The sequence below is a fragment of the Budorcas taxicolor genome, chromosome 9 (genome assembly GCF_023091745.1).
Source record: "Budorcas taxicolor isolate Tak-1 chromosome 9, Takin1.1, whole genome shotgun sequence".
NCBI lineage: Eukaryota > Metazoa > Chordata > Mammalia > Artiodactyla > Bovidae > Budorcas > Budorcas taxicolor.
Window position 1 is genome coordinate 86,522,984 of NC_068918.1, and position 21,370 is coordinate 86,544,353.

The 21,370-nt window shown below is 40.7% G+C and overlaps 1 protein-coding gene across 1 annotated transcript; it reads right to left on the bottom strand.

Moving 5' to 3' along the window:
- Positions 1–7,796: 7,796 nt before the first annotated feature.
- Positions 7,797–21,133, bottom strand: RSPH3 (radial spoke head 3). Its single transcript, XM_052645973.1, has 8 exons — positions 20,622–21,133; positions 17,959–18,046; positions 15,146–15,287; positions 12,852–12,997; positions 11,598–11,801; positions 9,447–9,609; positions 8,666–8,752; positions 7,797–8,149 (listed from the first exon to the last, which is right to left on the bottom strand). Exons 1-8 carry the CDS (start codon positions 21,116–21,118, stop codon positions 7,836–7,838), a joined length of 1,641 nt encoding a protein of 546 aa, XP_052501933.1. The 5' UTR covers positions 21,119–21,133; the 3' UTR covers positions 7,797–7,835.
- Positions 21,134–21,370: the final 237 nt, after the last annotated feature.

A 21,370-nucleotide genomic window follows, 5' to 3' on the forward strand; every position in this document is an offset into this window, starting at 1 on the left:
CAGAACTGTCTTTGTCTCTCAGGAGCTGTGGATCTCTTTGAGTTTATTATATATGAAATTCACTGAACTTCTTGGGTGTAAATATTAACTTTTTTTTTTTTTTGCATCCCATTGACGTTTTCAGTCATGGTTTCTTCAGATGTTCTTTTTGTTCTTTTTTTCCCCTCCTTCTGGGATTTGTACTGTGTGCCTATCGGTATTCTTATAGTGTCTCACAGGTCTCTGTGGCTCTTTTCATTTTTTTTCATTTCAGAGTGGATAATCTCAGTTTGATTTAACTTCATGGCTTCTTTCTTCTAACAGTTCACACCTGAGACCCTCTGGTTAATTGTTCATTTCAGTTATATTTTTCAACACCAGAATTTCTATTTGGTTCCTTTTTATGATTTCTATCTCTTGATGTTCACTTTTTCGTGAGAATCATTCTCATACTTTATTTATACATGGTTTCCTTTAGTTCTCTGTACATATTTACAATTGCTAATTAATGTCTGTCAGGTAGGTTCAAAATCTGAACTTTCTCAGGGACAGTTTCTACCAACTGTTTTTTTTTTCTTCTGCACAGGCCGTATTTTATTTTTTGCATGTCTTGTATTTTTTTGGCTGAAATCCAGACATTTCAGAGAGTCAAAATGTGGTAACTCTGGATATCAAATCCTTGCTCTACCTCTTCAGCTTAGGTTTTTTGTTCGTGTTTGTCTGTTTGATGGCCTTCATGAACAAATTCTGTAAAGCCTGTATTCTTTGTGCTGCCACTGAAGTCTGCTCAGCTAGCTCAGTGGGTAGCTAATGATTAAAGAGCTTTCTTAAATGTCCTGAATCAGTAAGTCTTACACTTTGCCCTGAGGGGTTCTCTGTGTGTTAAGCCATGGCTCCAATATTTTAGCAGTTTACAACTCTGACTTTGCTCTCAGCTCCTGCTTGTGTAGATCCTCGATGTCAGCCTGAGATGAGAGATGAGGGTCTTCCCAGGTCTTTTCTGGGCTGTAAACAGCCCTACAAAGTACCCTCTACTTACAGATTCCCGGGAATATGTTGAAACTTTTCAAAACCCCCTACGGACCTCTCATGCCTCAGATTTCCTTTTCAAGTATTCTGGTCAGCCTCCTGTTTGCTTCAACTCGCATTTCCACCCCGGGTAGACTATTGCTGCTGATTGCTGATTGTCTATTTTTAAACAAATGCCCTGCTGCTGGGACTTTCCTCACCGAGCAAGCTCTGAGTCAGGTCAAATAAAGATAAGCCCTTAAAAGAACTTATCCAGGGAGCTGCCAGACAGGTCACATACTGACAGTTTTCTGGGGATGTGGCTTTTCTGGGGAGCTCCAGGCATGTTTTAGTCCCTCCAGTGGCTGACAGGCTGCTGGTTTTCTCAGTTTCCATGGTTTTGAGTCTGTTGGTTTTCAAGGTTATTGTGGAGCTGGGAAGAATGGGATGGGAATAGGGCAAATTAAAATGCCACAAAGCTGACTCTTTGGAGATTCAGCCACTTTTCTTGAATAACTGCTCTTCACTGTTCCAAGTCTTTGGTTAATTTCCAGAAATTTAAAAATGTTATTTTTTGACAGGTTTCTTTTTGGCCTATGTTCTTGTTGCTTTTATGGAGGAGCTGATTTTCAGAGGTCCCTACTCTACCAATTCCAGAGTCCGTCTTCCATAAACACTAATTTCTGACCTGTGTTGTAAAGTAATCATGTATTCAAGACCTGCTGAGGGATATTCAACTTTGGTCTCAGACTGCTATGCCTTTTGAGCTATCTATTTTCCCCTGCTTTTCCATGTACGTTTTTTCCCTAATAAGTTTTAGCCTACAGTCTTCCCATAGTGGTCCCCATCTCCTTGTTAATATGCTACTTCTAATACACTGTGGGGCTAAAAAACAGCCAAATTGGGTAGTGATGTTGGGATAGCTTTGGATGGTCCATGGCAAAATGGCAACTCAGAAGTCACTTTGGCCTTCTCTCTCTTATGCTCTAAAAATGAGGTTTCTAGACACCTGAATTTAGAGGAAGTGAGCTGGTAATATCCAAATCAGGGGAGACAACGTTTCACAATACTCCTTGCTAAGTTTGATTATATCTATAGTAGTATATCTAATTCTGGGAAACATGTTTTAAGATGACTTTGACCAAACAGAAATTTCAAGGTAATAGTAACCAGGATGGAGAGTGGGAAAGTTCTTGAACTATTCTCTATGAGGAATAATTGGGATGAGTGGTGGTACTTCATTGGGAGAAAGAAAAATCTGGGGGGGAAAAAAAAACACTATTGGAGTATAGGATAGGGCTGGTATGTAAATAAAATCATTCTGTCTCTCTCCACCATAATCATGCCAGTTGATTACAGGTTATAAACCAAAAGGCATAGGTTATAATGGAACAGGGGCTTCCCAGGTGGCGCTTTTCCAGGTGGCAGGAGGTAAAGAACCCTCCTGCCAATTCAGGGGACATAAGAGATGTGGGTTTGATCCCTGGGCTGGGAAGATTCCCTGGAGGAGGGAGGGTATGGCGATCCACTCTAGTATTCTTGCCTGGAGGATCCTATGGACCGAGGAGCCTGGTGGGCTACAGTCCGTAAGGTTGCCAACAGTCGGATATGATTGAGGGGATTTAGCACGCATAACGGGACAGATTTTGACTCAGTGCAAAAGAAATTTCTAATAATGAGAATTGTGCAACAATGTACTTGAGTAAGTATTTACCATGTCTTGAGCCTGGGGAGACAAAACTATGTGAGAATTGCTGTTCTAGGGCAGCTTATCAAGGGAAAGCCCCATCCTCAGTGACTAAACAAAGACCAAGTGACCACCTGTTAAGGATACTGTACTGGATAGGAGGCTGGACTATATGATAGCTAAAGTCTATGCTGACACTACCATTTTAAGGGTCTGCGATACAGGGTGCAGTCCACTGCCACCCCTATAGAGCTGGCAGATGATAACTTGGGGGCAAGATAAAATACTCAGTGTGAGCCTAGCTTCTCCAAGAAGTACAGTATATTTTTGAACTCTTTTCTCTACCAAGGTCTCCTTATGGTTATTAAATTATGTTTGAAGTTGGAAGCAGGTTAATTTTGCTTTAGGGATTTACTGACACCTAGTGGTAAAAAATAGGTATCAATATAATCCAAAATGTTAGAAGACCATCATATATAATCATTATCAAAAATAAAAATATATAACAATATAATATATAACATATTATCAATGCATATTATAATAAAAATGTATTAGTATTTCAAATTTTATTTTCAAAAAGAATTTAAAATTCTTTAAATGTTATATTTTTATACTGAAATTTCAACATCTTGACTGATTTTGTTTATAAGCAAACCTATAACCATGACTGTATCTTTTGTGTGTGCCTGTGCATGCAGTCGTATCTGACTCTTTGCAGCCTCACAGGCTGTAGCCTGGCAGGCTCTTCTCTCCATGGAATTTTCTAGGCAAGAATATTGGAGCAGGTGGCCATTTCCTCCTCCAGGGGATCTTCCAGACCCAGGGATCGAATCCACATCTCTGTGTCTCCTGATTGGCAGGTGGATTCTTTACCACTAGCTGCCACCTGGGAAGCCAGTAATACCATATCTTTTAAGTCACATATTTCATTAATTATATTTTTAAGATTTAAGGAAAACAAAAAGTATCACCTAAACTATCAGTTTATTAAATTTTAATTTGGAAGTTGAAAGCACTGAAACAAAAAGGTAAATATGCGCCAATTCAAAGGGAGAATTATAGACATCAATCCAATAGCATTAACAGCAGTTGTTCATGATAGTGACACCTGATCTGTAACATTTTTGTTTGGGTCTCTGACTATGAACAAACTTGGAAAAGGTTGGTTCTGGTTAGATCTCGGAGCTATGGCAAAATAACAATAGGTACTAATTGGTCTATGGGGCAATTAAATGCATATTTAGGCTTTTTCAGAATGCCTTTATTTAAAAAAAATTTTTTTTTGGCCACATTGTGTGCCATATGGGATCTTAGTTCTCCAACCAGGGATGCAACCTATGGCCCTGCACTGGGAGCTTGGACCCTTAACCACTGGACTGCAAGGCAAGGCCCCAGAATGCTTTTATACTAAATAAACTGAGATAAATGGCTATGGCTATTGAGCTCTAGAATACATTAAAAATTATAAAATTTATAGCAATTTATAAAAATTGCTGTGATTCACCTACAAGCAAAAGGGAAAAGCAGAATGTATCAGATTTTGCACAGTAAATAAAGCATATGAAAGCTATATCTAAAAGTTGTAGATTAAAAATTTAGCTGATACGATTGCTACGTTTTAACAACATTGACAAGTAAATGAAAGTTTTAAGGTGAGAAGAAATGAGCACGATTAACCTTCTGACGATTATGATACCATGGCGTTTTACTACGCTATGCCACTCCTCCTACACCGGTTACGAGTTTTAGAGGAATTATCATCTCCAAATACGACTTCTTTCTGCAAGACCTCCGCTCTCTCATCTGCTTTCAAAATAAACCAGTTCTTTTCCCTAACTAAAGGGGCAACCTCCTTGCGTGTGGTGAACTCAAGACCAGCCGGTCTGGCTCTGGTGTCTGCTGTTGACCACGCTGCACTGCTGAGTGACTTCCCAGGCCACGCCAGCGTTCCTCAGCTCAGCCCAAGTCAGAATGGCTTACACACCACTAGGCCTGCACTGGAGGAAATGACTCTACCTGTCTCGTCTAGTTCAGTGATCTGGGAATTGATGTTGGGGGAGGACAATCTCTAGAAATTTATCACATATTATCCATTTTATTACTATTCGGCTTCTCTTAGCTTAGTGTTAGCTGAAAACAGAAAAGACCAGAACTCCTAAGAAGAGCATGAGCAAATGTGAGCACAGATAATTCAGTTTCCACTCAATATTTTTCTTTTTCTACAGATAATGTATCACCAGCTTCTCCACGTTTTTTCACAGGGACAGTGTCCTAACCTCTTGATTATTTGTTTCTGTCTAGGATGGAATAGGCAGTTAAGCTTAACCAGCTTCAGTATGGGGTCTACAGACTTAGGTTTCTTTAATAAACTGAATTAACTTATGGAATTATGGCACTCAGAATGAGAAGTTTAGTGAAGTATCTGCAAAGTGTTACTGTGAAGGAGGATTAGAATTGTAGAAGATAATCAACCTTCACTCCATTTTGAAAGCATTCTTAAAATTAAAAAAAAAAAAATTCCTTGTCTTATTACCAAAATTAGTATCTTGTAAATTTCAGGATGATCATTGAGGCTTCCCTGGTGGCTTAGTGGTAAAGAATCCACCTGCCAATGCAGGAGATGCAGATTCGATCCCTGGACTGGGAAGATCCCCTGGAGGAGGGCATGGCAACTCACTCCAGTATTCTTGCCTGGGAAATCCCATGGACAGAGGAGCCTGGCGGGCTCCAGTCCAAAGAGTTGGACACGACTGAGCCACTGAACAACAGCAGCAACAAATTCTAGGATAATCACCGCCTGTTTAAGAAGACGGAACTAACTCAGCAATCAAAGGGGACAGACTTCATTTTTTTAAATGCTGTTGATTCAATAATTTACTCATTCTTCGTACCTCACAAAAAGTGCAAGGCTGTTGAGAAGAAAAGGATAGTAGATTGGAAGGAAGGGGATCTGGGCTCCAGCTTTCATCCCATTACTTGCTAGGCTAGTCACTTCACCGAAAATCCCTTAGAATCCCTGAGCTGTGGTTTCTTCTCTCACCGCTGCTTCGTTCAGCTCCACCAGGAGGCTGTAACTGCAGCCTCCTCGTGGTGCTCAGCACACAGCAGGCACTCAGTTAACACTTGCTGACTGAACAGACCAATGACTGATTGAGAATGAAAATAAAAACGTCGTCACATCTACCCCAGAAGGGCTGCTCTGACGTTAAAATGATATACGGATATAAAATATGCGAAATTAGTTTGAGAGTCGTGAAAAGTGCTACCGAGATATACAGCGCAGTTCTTTTTACAAATGGAGAAAGATGTTCTTATGTATTTTTAATGCCATGTTTAAAAAGAAACTAAGGTAAGTGTGTTAATAACTGCAAGCTATTTCAAACCACTGACAGCTTATATATTTATAAATATTCTGAGAAAAATAGACTATATCTATCTGAAGCCTCAGAAGACATCACTGATTAGAGATTAATATAACTTTCAGTTTAGTTCAGTCGCTCAGTCGTGTCTGACTCTTTGTGACCTCATGGACTGCAGCATGCCAGGCCTCCCTGTCCATCACCACCTCCCAGAGCTTGCTCAAACACATGTCCATTGAGTTGGTGATGCCATCCAACCATCTCATCCTCTGTCATTGCCCCCCCTTCTACTCCTGCCTTCAATCTTTCCCAGCATCAGGGTCTTTTCCAATGAGGCAGTTCTTTGCATCAGGTGGCCAAAGTATTGGAGCTTCAGCTTCAGCATCAGTCCTTCCAATGAATATTCAGGACTGATTTCCTTTAGGATTGACTAGTTGGATCTCCTTGCAGTCCAAGGGACGCTCAAGAGTCTTCTCCACCACCACAGTTCAAAAGCATCAATTCTTCAGCACTCAGCTTTCTTTACCGTCCAACTCTCACATCCTTATGTGACTAATGGAAAAACCAGAGCTTTGACTAGACAGACCTTTGTTGGCAAAGTAATATCTCTGCTTTTTAATACACCATCTAGGTTGGTCATAGCTTTTCTTCCAAGGAGCAAGTGTCTGTTAACTTCCTGGCTGCAGTCACCATCTGCAGTGATTTTGGAGCCCAAGAAAATAAAGTCTGTCACTGTTTCCATTGTTTCCCCATCTATTTGCCATGAAGTGATGGGATCGGATGCCGTGATCTTAGTTTTTTGAAAGTTGAGTTTTAAGCCAGAGTTTTGTATCTCTAATATAACTTTAGAGGTAAAAAATATCTATGATTTTCAATTCACCAAACAAGTTCAGATTAAAAAGTCAAATGGCAATTACCTATAATACAGTTGTATCTGACCACATTAAAAAAAAATTTTATATGTACTGATGTTGAAAAGTCTAAGATAAACTGTTAGGTGAAAATGCAAGTACTATAACCCATATTTTGCCAGATGCTCAAATGTTTATCTACAGAAGTATCTCAGAAAAGGACTGGATGGTACACAGAATGGATGGATGGATGACACAGGCTATCTGAGGAGGGACCTTTGGCTTCATCGGTAGTGCCTGAAATTTTTTAATAGCAAGAATGTGAACAAATAGATGAGAACTTTACTTGAATATTGAAGATGAAACGGGTAACTGTTTACCTTTATACAGATAAGGGTGTATTTCTTGGTATTTGGAAGGAGAGAGCCCTGAGGCTTTCAGGAACCCAAACTTGAGGGATTCCTGCTTGGGGTAAATTAAACAGTTTTTCTACAGAGAAGAAAAGCTAACAGAACTGGTATCTAACATTAAATATCCTACTTACTAAAAAAAGAGAGAAACTACAAAACTAAAGAAAAATATATTAGCGATATGTAGTGGTCGTGAGACAAATAAGGAAAAATATATTGGTTATATAGTGGTGATGGAAGGAGTAAGGAAACAAATATTAGTTATATATACTGGTAATAGGAAGCTTGAAATTAGACATAGTTCTCATTCGAGTTACAGTATAGCTCCTAAAGAGTCTACTATTAAATAAATAAGGTTTCATTTAAAAAATTAGTTTTATTATTTCAACATATTTGATTTGCCCAGTCCATGAGACAAAAAGATACGCTGACTAAACACAACATAATTTCCATGAGTTGAGGGGACTCACGCATCGTTACCTGATTGGCTGCAGTGCTGACTGGCTGCTGACTGGCTCCACGGCGCTGAGGCTCCCCTCTACTGCAGCAGCTCTTCCCTCTTGGAGGATTTCTTCATTTCTGTCAGTTCATCATCTTCTTCAGCGAGCCTCCTTTCCCGGGACGACACTCTCTCCATGTACCTTGTGTCGTATGGTGTTCTCTGTAGGGAGTCTCTGTCTGGAAGGGGTCTCTGGGCCTGGGATGCATCCTGATCCCAGGATTCAAAACCCACCAGGGGCTCTCTTGTTTCTCCGGGACCACTGAGTCCGTACTCAGGCCTCACAGGGGCGTGCCTGCCCTCCTTCTGCTCATAGAGGTTCAGTCTTCTCTCAACCACCTCACGGATCAACACTGAAAATTGTATGTACAGAAATCACTATGACTTTTCCTATTTTAGTAGTTATAACGCTCACTTATAGATGAGTATAAAATATTCACTAGGCCTTGTGCCTTCCCTGTATCATGACCAAAGCAATACATAGCTTCTGTGCCACTTAATATGAATTCTATTCAATGCCTGTTTTAACAGAATATGATTTATAAAGTAATGACAGAAGATGTTAATTCTGATCAAATTATACAAGAACCAAAAATAATACTGAAGGTAAAAATAGGTACCTTTGTTAAATGGCAACCCACTTCAGTACCCTTGCCTGGAAAATCCCATGGATGGAGGAGCCTGGTATGCTACAGTCCATGGGGTCGCAAAGAGTCGGACACGACTGAGCGACTTCAGTTCACTTTGTGAATAGAACTGATATACTGAAAATTTAAGAACCAAAACTGTAAAATTAACATCCTTTTTCTCTATGTTCTTTTTACCGAAAAATTTCAGAGATGACTTTTCAATAACATAAAAGAGCTTACTGTCAAGCACTGTTCTTCCCACCATGCTGTACTCCATGGTTTTGTCAACTTCATTCATTAGCCATGGGAGGAATCCTATCTCAATATCTGTAATTTAAAAAGTTAATTTCATTAAGTGATTTTTATGAATCATTACAAACCGGAGGAACCTGTGCTTTTCCCCTAATGTTACAGATATATCAGCCTTGTTTTCTTATTATAAAATGTCAAACAGACTCATATAGTCTCACTTTTGCTGTATAGTATTCTCTCTATGTGGTCTGCTCCATGACCTTTCTATTGAAGTATAAATGGTATTTGCAAAATTATGAGGCCTTCCCTGGAGTCAAAGCCTTCAGAACTGACTTTATAGGCACTATGTGAGATGAAACAAGGAGCTGGGGTTATGGGGGACATCCGGTCCATATTTCTTTCTACTCTCCAATGTTGTTTCTCAGTAAACATTCTAAAATCTTTGTAACACACCTCTTATTAGTAACGGTACTTTCTTAAAACAACTATAATTGATTTTAAAATTTGGCCCAGAGATAGAAAGATTCCCTGATAGCTCAATTGGGAAAGAATCTGCCTGCGAAGCAGGAGATCCTAGTTTGATTGCTGGCTCGGGAAGTTCCGCTGGGAGAAGGGATAGGCTACCCACTCCAGTATTCTTGGGCTTCCTGTTTGGTTCAGCTGGTAAAGAAAGATTCCAATTCAAAATAAAAATGGGCACAACACGAACTCAAACCATTAGCAGGATGCTTATTGTAACAGTTAATCTAACAAAAGACCTCCAACAAACCTCTTTCAATGGGATCATAAAAGTAGCCACCATCCCGAAGGCTGTCAAAAACTGACGGGAGGAGGTCGGCCAGGTAACGCTGTGCAAACGCTCGAGCCGCGATCTTCTGCGAAGTCTCGTTATGCTTGTGAACCACCTGCCATTGCTGCTGCTTCCGACGTTCCTGCCCAGAGGAAAACACCATCACAGGTGGCTATTCTGCTATTATGTCTTCCCCCGATACCGACTCTCGTGAGTGTGAGAATTTGTACTTATATCTGTGTCCAAAAAAGGACAGCAAGGTGTCTATGATCAGTTCGTATTTTTCACTAAGATTTTGATGAATTTCAACAGCTAAGTAGGTACTGAATTCAGAGGAGATGATGCTTAAGGTAAAATTCATTTCCTGATCCATTTTCAAGTAAAGTAATTTCAGGATATACATGTCTGACTGAAATCAAAGAATAATAATAGTTACCTGTATTTTTAATTAGTATTATAAAGTATTGCTGATATGAAAATTATAGTTGCTTAGACATCTTTGATTAAAAAACTCGGGCCAATAAATTGTCTCGTTTATAATGACTCTTTGAATTTGTAAAGTTCTGAAAATTATAAAACCTTTTTGTTGCTGTTGCTATTTATAGATCACATGAAATCTGTGAAGCTTATGAACTACCTTCTCTATTCCCATGCAGAAATGGGAACATTAATATATTTTCTAATTAGTCTATTTTCAAAGTTGAAGTAAATATAAATCTAGATGACTTGTATTCTTTGTTTTTTTCATATTTCCTAATAGTAAATAATATATATTATAAAAAATGAAGAATACAAGTCAACCAGATTTATATTTGCTTAAAATTCGAAAACATTTCCTAATAGTAAATAAGGGCTTCCCAGGTGGCTCAATGGTAAAGAATCTAACTGCTCGGCAGGAGACGTGGGTTCATTTCCTGGGTCAGGAAGGTCCCCTGGAGGAGGAAATGGCAACCCACTCCAGTACTCTTGCCCGAGATATTCCATGGACAAAGAACCCTGACAGGCTGCAGTCCAAGTCAGACACGGCTGAGCATTGCACACACCACCAAACAGTAAACAAACAAATTTAACTCTTCTTTGATAAAAGCTTCACCAATTATTTCAACAAAGCTGATTGTTAGGATTCATCTTATACTTGTGAACATATAATCGTGCATTTGCACAATTCTTATCAACAGACCCATGCTCTTTACAAAGTTACTCATTCTGGAGGAAAACTGAAAGTCCATCTGACTAGGTTTGGAGTAGAATGTTCCAACAACTGAGCTATTCGTGTGGGAAGCTAGACTCTGAGCCCTTTCAGGTGTTTGGAAACTCTTTATCATTTATCCATCCAGTGTTTAACTCACCTTAAACTGTACTGAGCCTAGTGCTTCCTAACTAGAGGTTTGTGGCGTATTTAATGATCGGATTCTACAACTTTTCTTATTAAAGGTTCTAAAAACCTTATAATCTGAAGAAATATTCTGTAAAGATTCAGATAGTAGGTGTATCTGTAAGGGTGTGGAGCAGAGCTAGTCACTGAGAAAAAGACCCAGAATTCTTTCCAGATCCTCTTTCTTACTCCACATCTACCCAAATACACTCCACTTTTTCCTGCCACCTTTTCTGCCATTGATTTTTGGCAAACTGATGTTATTTCTTCTCTAGGACTCTTGATATTTAAGAGTGCCTTTCATTGGGACATATGTAATTTAAATTGTGACCTGCAGGAATTTTGGGGAACTCTATTTAGGTTGTTGGTATTATTTAGTCCGACTCTTTGCAACCCCATAGACTGTAGCCTGCCAGGCCTCCTCTCTCCATGGGATTTCCCAGGGAAGAATATTGGAGCTGGCTGCCATTTCCTTCCCCAGGAATAGAACCTGGGTTGCCTATACTGGCAGGCAGATTCTTTACTGTTGAGCCACCTGGGAAGTCCATCTCTATTTAGGTACATCTATGTAAACTGGAATTTTAAAAATGTAATTGTTCATGAAAGATCGGTGATCTGTAGGAGAGACCTGAACAACAAATACTACAGGTCTTCTCTAACGTGTTTGCCAAGACCTGTTAGCTCTACATGGGATTTTGAACATAATCAGTTAAGTAACCGAAATCTGTCTGAGAGAGAAAACGAAAATTCTCTACTTTTTCCTCCCGGTGTCGCCTCTCCTGCTCTTCAAGTCGTTGGACTTCAGCAAGCTCGACATTGCGAAGCTCTTCATACGCGTACTGACTGGCCCGCAGGTTCGCCAACTCTTCCTCTTCCATCACTTCCAGAAGAGACTGTTCGATGGTCTTTCCCACCAAAACTTCTAACATTGGTTTAACTTCAAGATCAAAGTCAAACAGCTTAAACACACAAAACAAATTTAAAATTTTAATCATGGACCAAAGGCTCAGTGAAAAAAAAATCCATAAAAGCAGCAATAAATAACAGGATCCTACTTATTGAGGGTCTTCTGTGTGCCAGACACTGAGCTGGTAATTTACTGTTTCTAGTCTTCAAAACAGCCCAAAAGGCACAAGGGGCTCTTTACAGGCAAAAACTGGTAAGAGTCAAAGTTATAAAAAGATCTATTCAATCATCAGAATAAACCTTCATTCTCAATAATTTTCCAATAAAACTCTAAAACCCAAGGGAAATGTCTTTGTCTGTCTTGTTCTCCATCGTTTCTGCTTGATTTTTATTGGTCGTTTTGATAACAGTTTGAAGAACAAAGGAACAAGAATAATGGATACTTTGGTGATTCATCTCTAGGATTTAGAGGCAAGTATAGTCTTCTGTATAGATTATGAAGACTTATTTCCTAATTCAATGACAATATTTTCGAACTCCTTCGAGTTTTAAATCTCACTTAAGTCATTATGTGCACTGCCTTCTCTTCTTCAGTTTCAGAAACTGGCCTGTATTTGTGTATTCCACACTGATATAAAAATTAATTATTTTAGGACTTTTTTCCTAGTACAGAGAATTATCTTCATAAAACTTATATAATCAACCAGCAGCTAGCAGTGGAACCTTCCATACCAGAGATATTATTTTTCCTCATTTGGTACAAATCTACCTTATGTTCATCCATTAAGCAAGTATGCAAACACACAAAAATTAAATATGCAGATATTCTAAACACATTTCTAAAATTTTTTATTTCTGATCAGCAGAGGGGGAAAATCAGATCATGGCATTTAAATTTTTTTTTAAAGACTAAAAAGTAAAAGATCATGATATTTAAAAACATTTCTGGGTAGCTCAGGATAAAACCATACACCATTTGGAAGGAAATGCAGTAAGTATTTAGAATCTTCCTGACTGTGAGGTGGTTTGCACTTATGTTAAGGTTTTAATTAAATCTAACGCTTTATAAAGAAGACAGAGGGAAGTCTAATAATGTACTATACCTCTCCTTCTAGAATTTCGGTGGCCACATCTTTGCCAGTTTTGGCAGGAATAAAGAGTGGTGTTGGTGGTTTGTCCAAAAACGCATCTGTTTGGCACTCCATATCAACTTCTATTATGCGGTCAGCAATTTCTTCAAGGTATAATTCTAAGAGAACACCATATACATTGAGTTTGAAATTCTGGTCTTTTTCAAGAATTTGAAACTACAGCCCCTTCAAAACAGAAATGAATGGATCAGAATATAAATCTTGAAATAAAGGTGCTCAAATGTGGGGTTCAATCCACATAGTGTACTAAGCATTTTTATATATTTGGAAGACCACAGAGTCAGTCAGGCTAGAATATTTACTAAATGTTGAGAGATCACTGAGCTTTGTATTTAAAATGAGCTTCCCTTGTGGCTCAGCTGGTGAAGAATCTGCCTGCAATGCGGGAGACCTGGGTTCGATCCCTGGGTTGGAAAGATCCCCTGGAGAAGGGAAAGGCTACCCACTCCAGTATTCTGGCCTGGAAAATTCCATGGACAGCCCACGGGGTCGCAAAGAGTCAGACATGACTGAGCGACTTTAACTTTGTATTTGAAAACAGAACTAAAGAACATGAACCTATAGATGTATATAAGACACAAAATATAACACGGGATGGAAAGTTAATGATTCATCCACGTAACAAAGTCTTAAGACAGTCGATGTTCAAAGGTTTGAAAATTCCCGGACATGTAAAAAAAACTATGCATCACATCATTGTGTTATGGACGTTCTCTCTAGCCTACACATCATAAACAGATAGATGAAAACAAATTTCACCTTAGGAATAATTTACATGAGGCCAGGGCAGTATGGCATCATGCAAACGACGTGAGAACTGGAGTCAGGTGTTGAACAGAGGACCTGGCAATTACATCCTCTTTGGGTCTTAGTTTCTTTATCTGCAGAAGGGATCATGGCTATCAGCCCCCTGCAGTCTTCATAATGATAAAGGAGACACAGGTAAAGGACCTGGTATCGTCTCTGAGACACAGGAAGTACTCAACAAGAAGTGGCTGCTATTCTATCACTTCATATTCTGCTGGTATAAGTAAAGACTAAAATTTAGCTTTCATAGAATTACAACTATATTGGCTAATCACGGACATATACTTATTCTAGACTTGGTCTCAAGGTAGGAAACAGCTTGGAATGGTCCTCAACCTTTTGTCCTTACTATCCAGAAATATCTCTGGTGAATCCACTCACCATCTTGGCAGGGTGAATCTTAGGTAGTTACATTTTATGTCCAAGGAAAACATCAAGCATTGCTTGACTACCAAGATTCTGTCAACAACACAGCTGGACCCCATGGGTCCAGGTAAACCCCCACAGCTGACAACAGTCAGATAAGTAGGAAAAGCCTGGCACTAGCCTAGGAGAGCCTGTGTGGCCCCGGGGAGGATGCAAGGGAATGGAGAGCAAAAGGAGCTAGAAGAGGCCACTGTGAGAGAGGTGGGGGACTCAGATCTAAACAGGTTTGTGCTGTGCTGGGCTTAGTCGCTCAGTCATCTCCGACTCTTTGCGACCATGGACTGTAGCCCGCCAGGCTCCTCTGTCCATGGGGATTCTCCAGGCAGGAATGCTGGAGTGGGTTGTCATCCCCTCCTCCAGGGGATCTTCCCAACCCAGGTATCAAACACAGGTCTCCCATGTTGCAGGTGGATTTCTTTACCACATGACCCACCAGCAAAGCCCAAGAATACTGGAGTGGGTAGCCTATTCCCTCTCCAGGGGAACTTCCAGATCCAGGAATCGAACTGGAGTCTCCTGCTTTGCAGGCGGATTCTTTACCAGCTGAGCTACCCGGGAAGCCCCGGGATTAGTAAAGCTTGGACTAATAACTCACATTTTCAGATATGCAGTTTTCAGATATTCAGTAAATGGGTTTGCTTCTCTCAAAAGACAAAATACCAAAATAAAACTATACTGATCTCCACCTTCCACGAGTCCAAGAGTGATTCATCCTGGGCTACAAAAAGCAGGAAATACTACCAGTTGGAGAACAGCATACGCGAAAAGGCCTGAGAGAATTAATTTGGTCCTTATATTCTTTTTTAAAAAAACTGGCATGTCACATTTTCAGCCATATCCAATATAATAACAATATTCAGTCTATGAGTTTGTTTACTGAACGGACTTCTTCTACCACGTGACAGGGAAATACTAGATGGCATGACAGATACGTTAATATGAAAGTCAAACAAAATGAACTGACTCAGAAAACCATACACTCTCAGGAGCCACCAAGCCGTGGGCCCACATACCAGTCTGCACATCCACGTGTTTTCTGCCTTCCACGGGTTCAGGTGTACGAGGTCTGAGCTGTTCTTGGGCTCGTTTTCTGGCAAAAGCCCTCCTTCTAACCTGCTGCTGTCTCTGAATCTCTACAGGATCGGGCTGCCCAGGCTGAATGACAGAAAAGGCTTAGAAAATTTAGAAAATATTTCTCAAAGTGTATAGGAGTGCTGCTCCAAAGCAATTCCTGGGTGGCATAAAAGCATATTCTGTCATAGAATACGTCCTGCTTACCAGTGAGTTGGTGATTAAAAATTTATCTGAAATTTGTCAGGCAATTACAAAGGTATCTGGTAAAACACAAAAAAGTAACTTCAAAGTATGACTGTTAACCAGAATAAAATGGGTACAGAATCCCAAATAATAAACTGTTTTTCCTCATTCAAGGATTTTTTACCATGAACTCCTCTGATGCCTAGTAAACTGAGGTAACCATTCAGCCTCAATAGATTTTAATGTGTAGTTAAGAAATTGAAAACCACTTGAACTTTTTTTTTAAGCCTAATTTCATGACAGAATTTCCATAAAAAATACATTAGCTTACAAACAAAACAACTTCAGTCCAAACAAAGCCTGTTCAAGTACACAAACAATAGATGACTAAGGGATTAAGGAGGCAAAAGGCAAAGGAGAAAAGGAAAGATATACCCACTGGAATGCAGGGTTCCAAAGAATAGCAAGGAGAGATAAGAAAGCCTTCCTCGGTGATCAATGTAAAGAAACAGAGGAAAACAACAGAATGGGAAAGGCAGAGATCTCTTGAAGAAATTGGAGATACCAACAGAACATTTCATGCAAAGATGGGCACAATAAAGGACAGAAAAGGTATGGACCTAACAGAAGCAGAAGATATTAAGAAGAGGTGGCAAGAATATACAGAAGAACTATACAAAAAAGATTTTCATGACCCAGATAACCACAATGGTGTGATCACTCACCTAGAGCCAGACATCTCGGAATGCGAAGTCAAGTGGACCTCAGGAAGCATCACTACAATCAAAGCTAGTGGAGGTGATGGAATTCCAGTTGAGCTAATTCAAATCCTAAAAGATGATGCTGTGAAAGTGCTGCACTCAATATGCCAGCAAATTTGGAAAACTCAGCAGTGGCCACAGGACTGGAAAAGGTCAGTTTTCATTGCAATTCCAAAGAAAGGCAATGCCAAAGAACGTTCAAACTACTGCACAATTACACTTATCTCACGCTAGCAAATGCTCAAAACTCTCCAAGCCAGGCTTCAAAAGTACATGAACCATGAACTTCCAGATGTTCAAGTTGGATTTAGAAAAGGCAGAGGAACCAGAGATCAAATTGCCAACATCCACTGGATCATCAAAAAAGCAAGAGAGTTCCAGAAAAACATCTACTTCTGCTTTACTGACTACGCCAAAGCCTTTGACTGTGTGGATCACAATAAACTGTGGAAAATTCTTAAAGAGGTGAGAATACCAGACCACCTTACCTGACTCCTGAGAAATCTGTATGCAGGTCAAGAAGCAACATTTAGAACTGGACATGGAACAATAGACTGGTTCCAAATTGGGAAAGGAGTACGTCAAAGTTGTATATTGTCACCCTGCTAATTTAACTTATATGCAAAGTAAATCATGAGAAATGCCGGGCTGGATGAAACACAAGCTGGAATCAAGGCTGCCGGGAGAAATATCAATAACCTCAGATATGCAGATGATAATACCCTTATGGCAGAAAGTGAAGATGAACTAAAGAGCCTTTTGATGAAAGTGAAAGAGGAGAGTGAAAAAGTTTGACTAAAACTCAACATTCAGAAAACTAAGATCATGGCATCCAGTCCCATCACTTCATGGCAAATAGATGGGGAAACAATGGAAACAGTGATAGATTTTATTTTCCTGGGCTCTAAAATCACTGCAGATGGTGACTGCAGCCATGAAATAAAGACACTTGCTCCTTGGAAGAAAAGCTATGACCAACCTAGACAGCATATTAAAAAGCAGGGATTCTACTTTGCCAAAAAAGGTCCATCTAGTCAAAGCTATGGTTTTTCCAGCAGTCATGTGTATGGATGTGAGAGTTGGACTATAAAGAAAGCTGAGCAAAAAGAATTGATACTTCTGAACTGTGGTGCTGGAGAAGACTCTTGAGAGTCCCAAGGAGATCCAACCAGTCAATCCTAAAGGAAATCAGTCCTGAATATTCACTGGAAGGGCTGATGCTGGAGCTGAAGCTCCAATACTTGGGCCACCTAATGCCAAGAACTGACTTATTGGAAAAGACCCTGATGATGGGAAAGATTGAAGGCGGGAGGAGAAGGGGACGACAGAGGATGAGATGGTTGGATGGCATCATCAACTCTATGGACACGAGTTTGAGTAAGCTCCGGGATTTGGTGATGGATAGGTAAGCCCGGCGTGGTGCAGTCCATGGGATTGCAATGAGTTGGACATGACTGAATGACTGAACCGAACCAAACCATTTTTCAGTGCACAGCTCAGGGGCATTAAGTACATTCACATTGTGCAACCACTACCACCGTTCATCTCCACAACTTTTTTCACTTTGTGAAACTGAAACTCCGTACTCATTAAATAACACTTCTCTATTCCCCCATTCCCTGCCAACCACTATCTGGCTTATATTTTGCATACATTTTTCTTCCCTTTCATTTTTCTAGCAATCCATCCTTATTTCATAAATGCTTTAGTCTGTAACAGATTAGAAATTTAAAGACAGAAACAAAAATTGGTCCTTCACCACAGGTAGTTTGGAGTACTCTGTGTCAGACAATTCAAACTGTACTTACCAGGGGTACTGACTGTAGAGCGTAAGTGTTGCCTCGGATCACCCTTCTGTCATACATTATGTTTCCGTAATGCACAGGTTCTTCAGGTCTATAAAAACGTATATTCTAAATTATGAGTGTAATAGAGCATTGGTATCCAAAAGTCAATTTTTCATTTTCAAAAATTAAAGTATATTTGATTTACAATATTGAGTTGGTTTCAGGTATACAGCAAAGTATATCAATTATACATATATATATTTTTTAGATTCTTTTCCAGTATAAGTTATTATAAGATACTGAAAGTATCTGTGCTATATACTAGGTCCTTGCTATCTATCTATTTTATACATAGTAGTGTCAATGGCAACCCACTCCAGTACTCTTGCCTGGAAAATCCCATGGACAGAGGAGCCTGGTAGGCTGCAGTCCATGGGGTCGCTAGGAGTCAGACACGACAGAGCAACTTCAACTTTCATGCATTGGAGAAGGAAATGGCAACCCACTCCAGTGTTCTTGCCTGAAGAATCCCAGGGACGGGGGAGCTTAGTGGGCTGCCGTCTCTGGGGTCGCACAGAGTCGGACACGACTGAAGCAACTTAGCAGCAGTAGTGTGTAGTTAACCTCAAATTTTCACTTTATTCCTCATCCCCTTTCTTCTTTGGTAACCGTAAGTTACTATGTCTGTGAATCTATTTCCATTTTGTAAATAAGTTCAATTCTATCACTTTTGCAGATTCCACATGTAAGTGATATCATATGATATTTGTCTTTGAGGTCAACTCATTTTTAATAGGATTTAGAGTAAGGTGAAAATATTTTAAGAAAATAATTTTTTTTATAGCACTGTTGATTAAGGAAGTTCCAGAATTAGGTGAGAGAAGGAGGACGTTGAGAATTATGTATGCTACATTGTTATGAAGTAGACAAAGGCCACATAGATGTGTATCCGTATGTATATATTTGTATTCATACATGTGCACATAAACATGGGTGTCTGGAGAAAAGTATCAAAGTATTCATTCAAAGTCATTAATGTGGTTTGGAGGCAGGAGAGGGACAGCAGGTTTGCAAGAGAAGGGGCTAGAGAATAAGGCTGTACTAAGAATGCCCACAGGCATGAATGAGTACATATATTAAAAAATTAAATCTGTGTGTACATGTATACAGAAAGAAATTTGGGGAAAAAAGGAATTAGAGTTTATAAAAACGTGGAGGAGAAAAAAAGTAGAGGGAGCCAAGCGCAGATTAATATGTGTAGAATGATTCCATTTTGGAAATAAAACCTTCCATATACACGTACATATGCTCCTCTTTGTGTGCACAAGCAAGGTGTGGAAGAGTAAGACTGTTTAAGTTTGCTTACAACAGGGAAGTGGGAGTAGAGATGGGTGAGAGAGAATTAACTTTGCCTTTATTACTCCTTATTTGTAATTTCCATTTGCTTCACAAGAATGTATTACTTTTATAAATTTGTAAACTGAAAAATCAAAAAGACACATCTAAAAGAACTCCTCTCAAAGGCTTGATTCAGATTGCTTCAATATACCAATCAACTAATTCTATAAAAAGAGAAATTGTTTCTAAGGAACCACCAATGATTCTTATTTCATCTCTTGGTGTGATTTAATAGGAAGGATTTGTAAGCAACCACTTCAAGGCACTAGGAAATATTTCTCCAAGGAGTCCCTTTAAAAACTGAATCTTTTTATAATTTAAATGTTCTTACTTTGGTTTTCTTAAAGTGATAGACATTTCTTATTAACAAATGTCTTTATTGTCAGAATAAGATAATTATGATTTTAGACTCTGCTTGAAATAAGCATCAAGAACTCATGTTCAGTCTTTAATTCAACAATCTGTGTTGAGTGCTAACTATCTGTCAGGCAGATCTTTAGTGAATAGAAGTCATAAAGGGTCTTGCTTCCATGGAGCCTGCATTCTTGGAAAGTTCTGCTGATTCCAAAAATTGAAGCATACAGAAAAAAACTTTAAGAGAACCATAATATTTAACGCCTTTCCAAATATGGATACCTGAATATTTGCAATACCGATGAAGTAAAAGTACAATTCGCAGTCCAACATGGAAGGAGAACCTGATTCCTGTGAAAAGAGATTTATGTGACCCCCATTATGGACACGCTATTGTGAGGTACACCTTTGTATCCCAGTTTCTTTATATGCATAATACATAATATAAAACCAACTTCACAGCACTGAAGACTAGGTAAGAAAATGTATGTTGGTGCTCCTAGAAGGTGCCTGCTTGGCACACAGTCGGCCAATAAACATCTGTTGACTCTAAGTCGTTTCCCTGCACATGTTATCAATCATGCCAGCATCATGCTCACTAAAAAGTTAACTAATTCCCTTTATTGCTTCAGTCCTCCACAACACAGGAGAGTTTCTTGCTGCTGCTGCTAAGTCGCTTCAGTTGTGTCCGACTCTGTGCAACCCCCTGGACGGCAGCCCACCAGGCTCCTCTGTCCCTGGGATCTTCCAGGCAAGAATACTGGAGTGGGTTGCCATTTCCTTCTCCAGTAGAATTCCTTAGGGAGGGAATTTATTTCTCAGAGAGCAGGGAAGGGAAAGCAGCATAGGCAGGTTCTGCCAGGGCGAAAGGGCCAAGATCCCGCGGCCCCAGGATGGGGAGACACCCCACAGGGGCCGGTTTGCTCACTCACTGGGGCATCAGGTCGTCCCGGTAACGGCGGCGCTGGCAGGGCAGGGCCCGGGGCCGGCTGGTGTAGGTGTAGGTGGCCATGGCTGGAGAGGCGCGCTCAGCCAACGTGGAGGTCGCGCCCGGGGTCGGCCCGCTTCCCTTTCGATGAAGCTTGGCTTCGAAGCAAGTGGGCACTAGAGTGTCGTGGGAGCCGGAGAGGTGCACGTAGTGCCAAGGGCAGGGATTCCGTGATGCGAGGAGGGGCGGCAAGAAGGGAGGCGGGCGGGCCGGGAGGTTGCCAGGGCAGGAAGTAGGAGCTACACAGGGACAGCTGCGGGCACCACCGAACCCTCCCGCGGCGCCCGCGCCGGTTGCCCAGCAACCCAGCGTTCCGTCGAGGGGCGGGGCCTCAGGGCTGTTCCGGCTCGCGGGCTTCCGGGGAAGGTTGCCGGTGCGCCCGGGCACTTCCGGTTCTTGACTCGGCCCACCCGCGTCTTCCTGGTCAACGAGCCTGCGCATGAAGGAGGCGGGCCCGGTGGCCCCAGCAGAGGCCTGAGGACGGCGGCGACGGTCCGCGGCCCCACTCTTGAGGGGCCTGGGTTGGCGCCGTTCACTCAGAGCCCGATCCTTGGGGACCGCCCTTGGCCGTTTCTCCCGCGCCTGCCGCCGCACCTCTGATCCGGGCCATCCACCTACGACCGCACACGCATGGCGCCCAGCCTCCTATCTCTTGTTACGTGCCAGTGCCGGGCCGGGGGGCTTCCCCGTTGT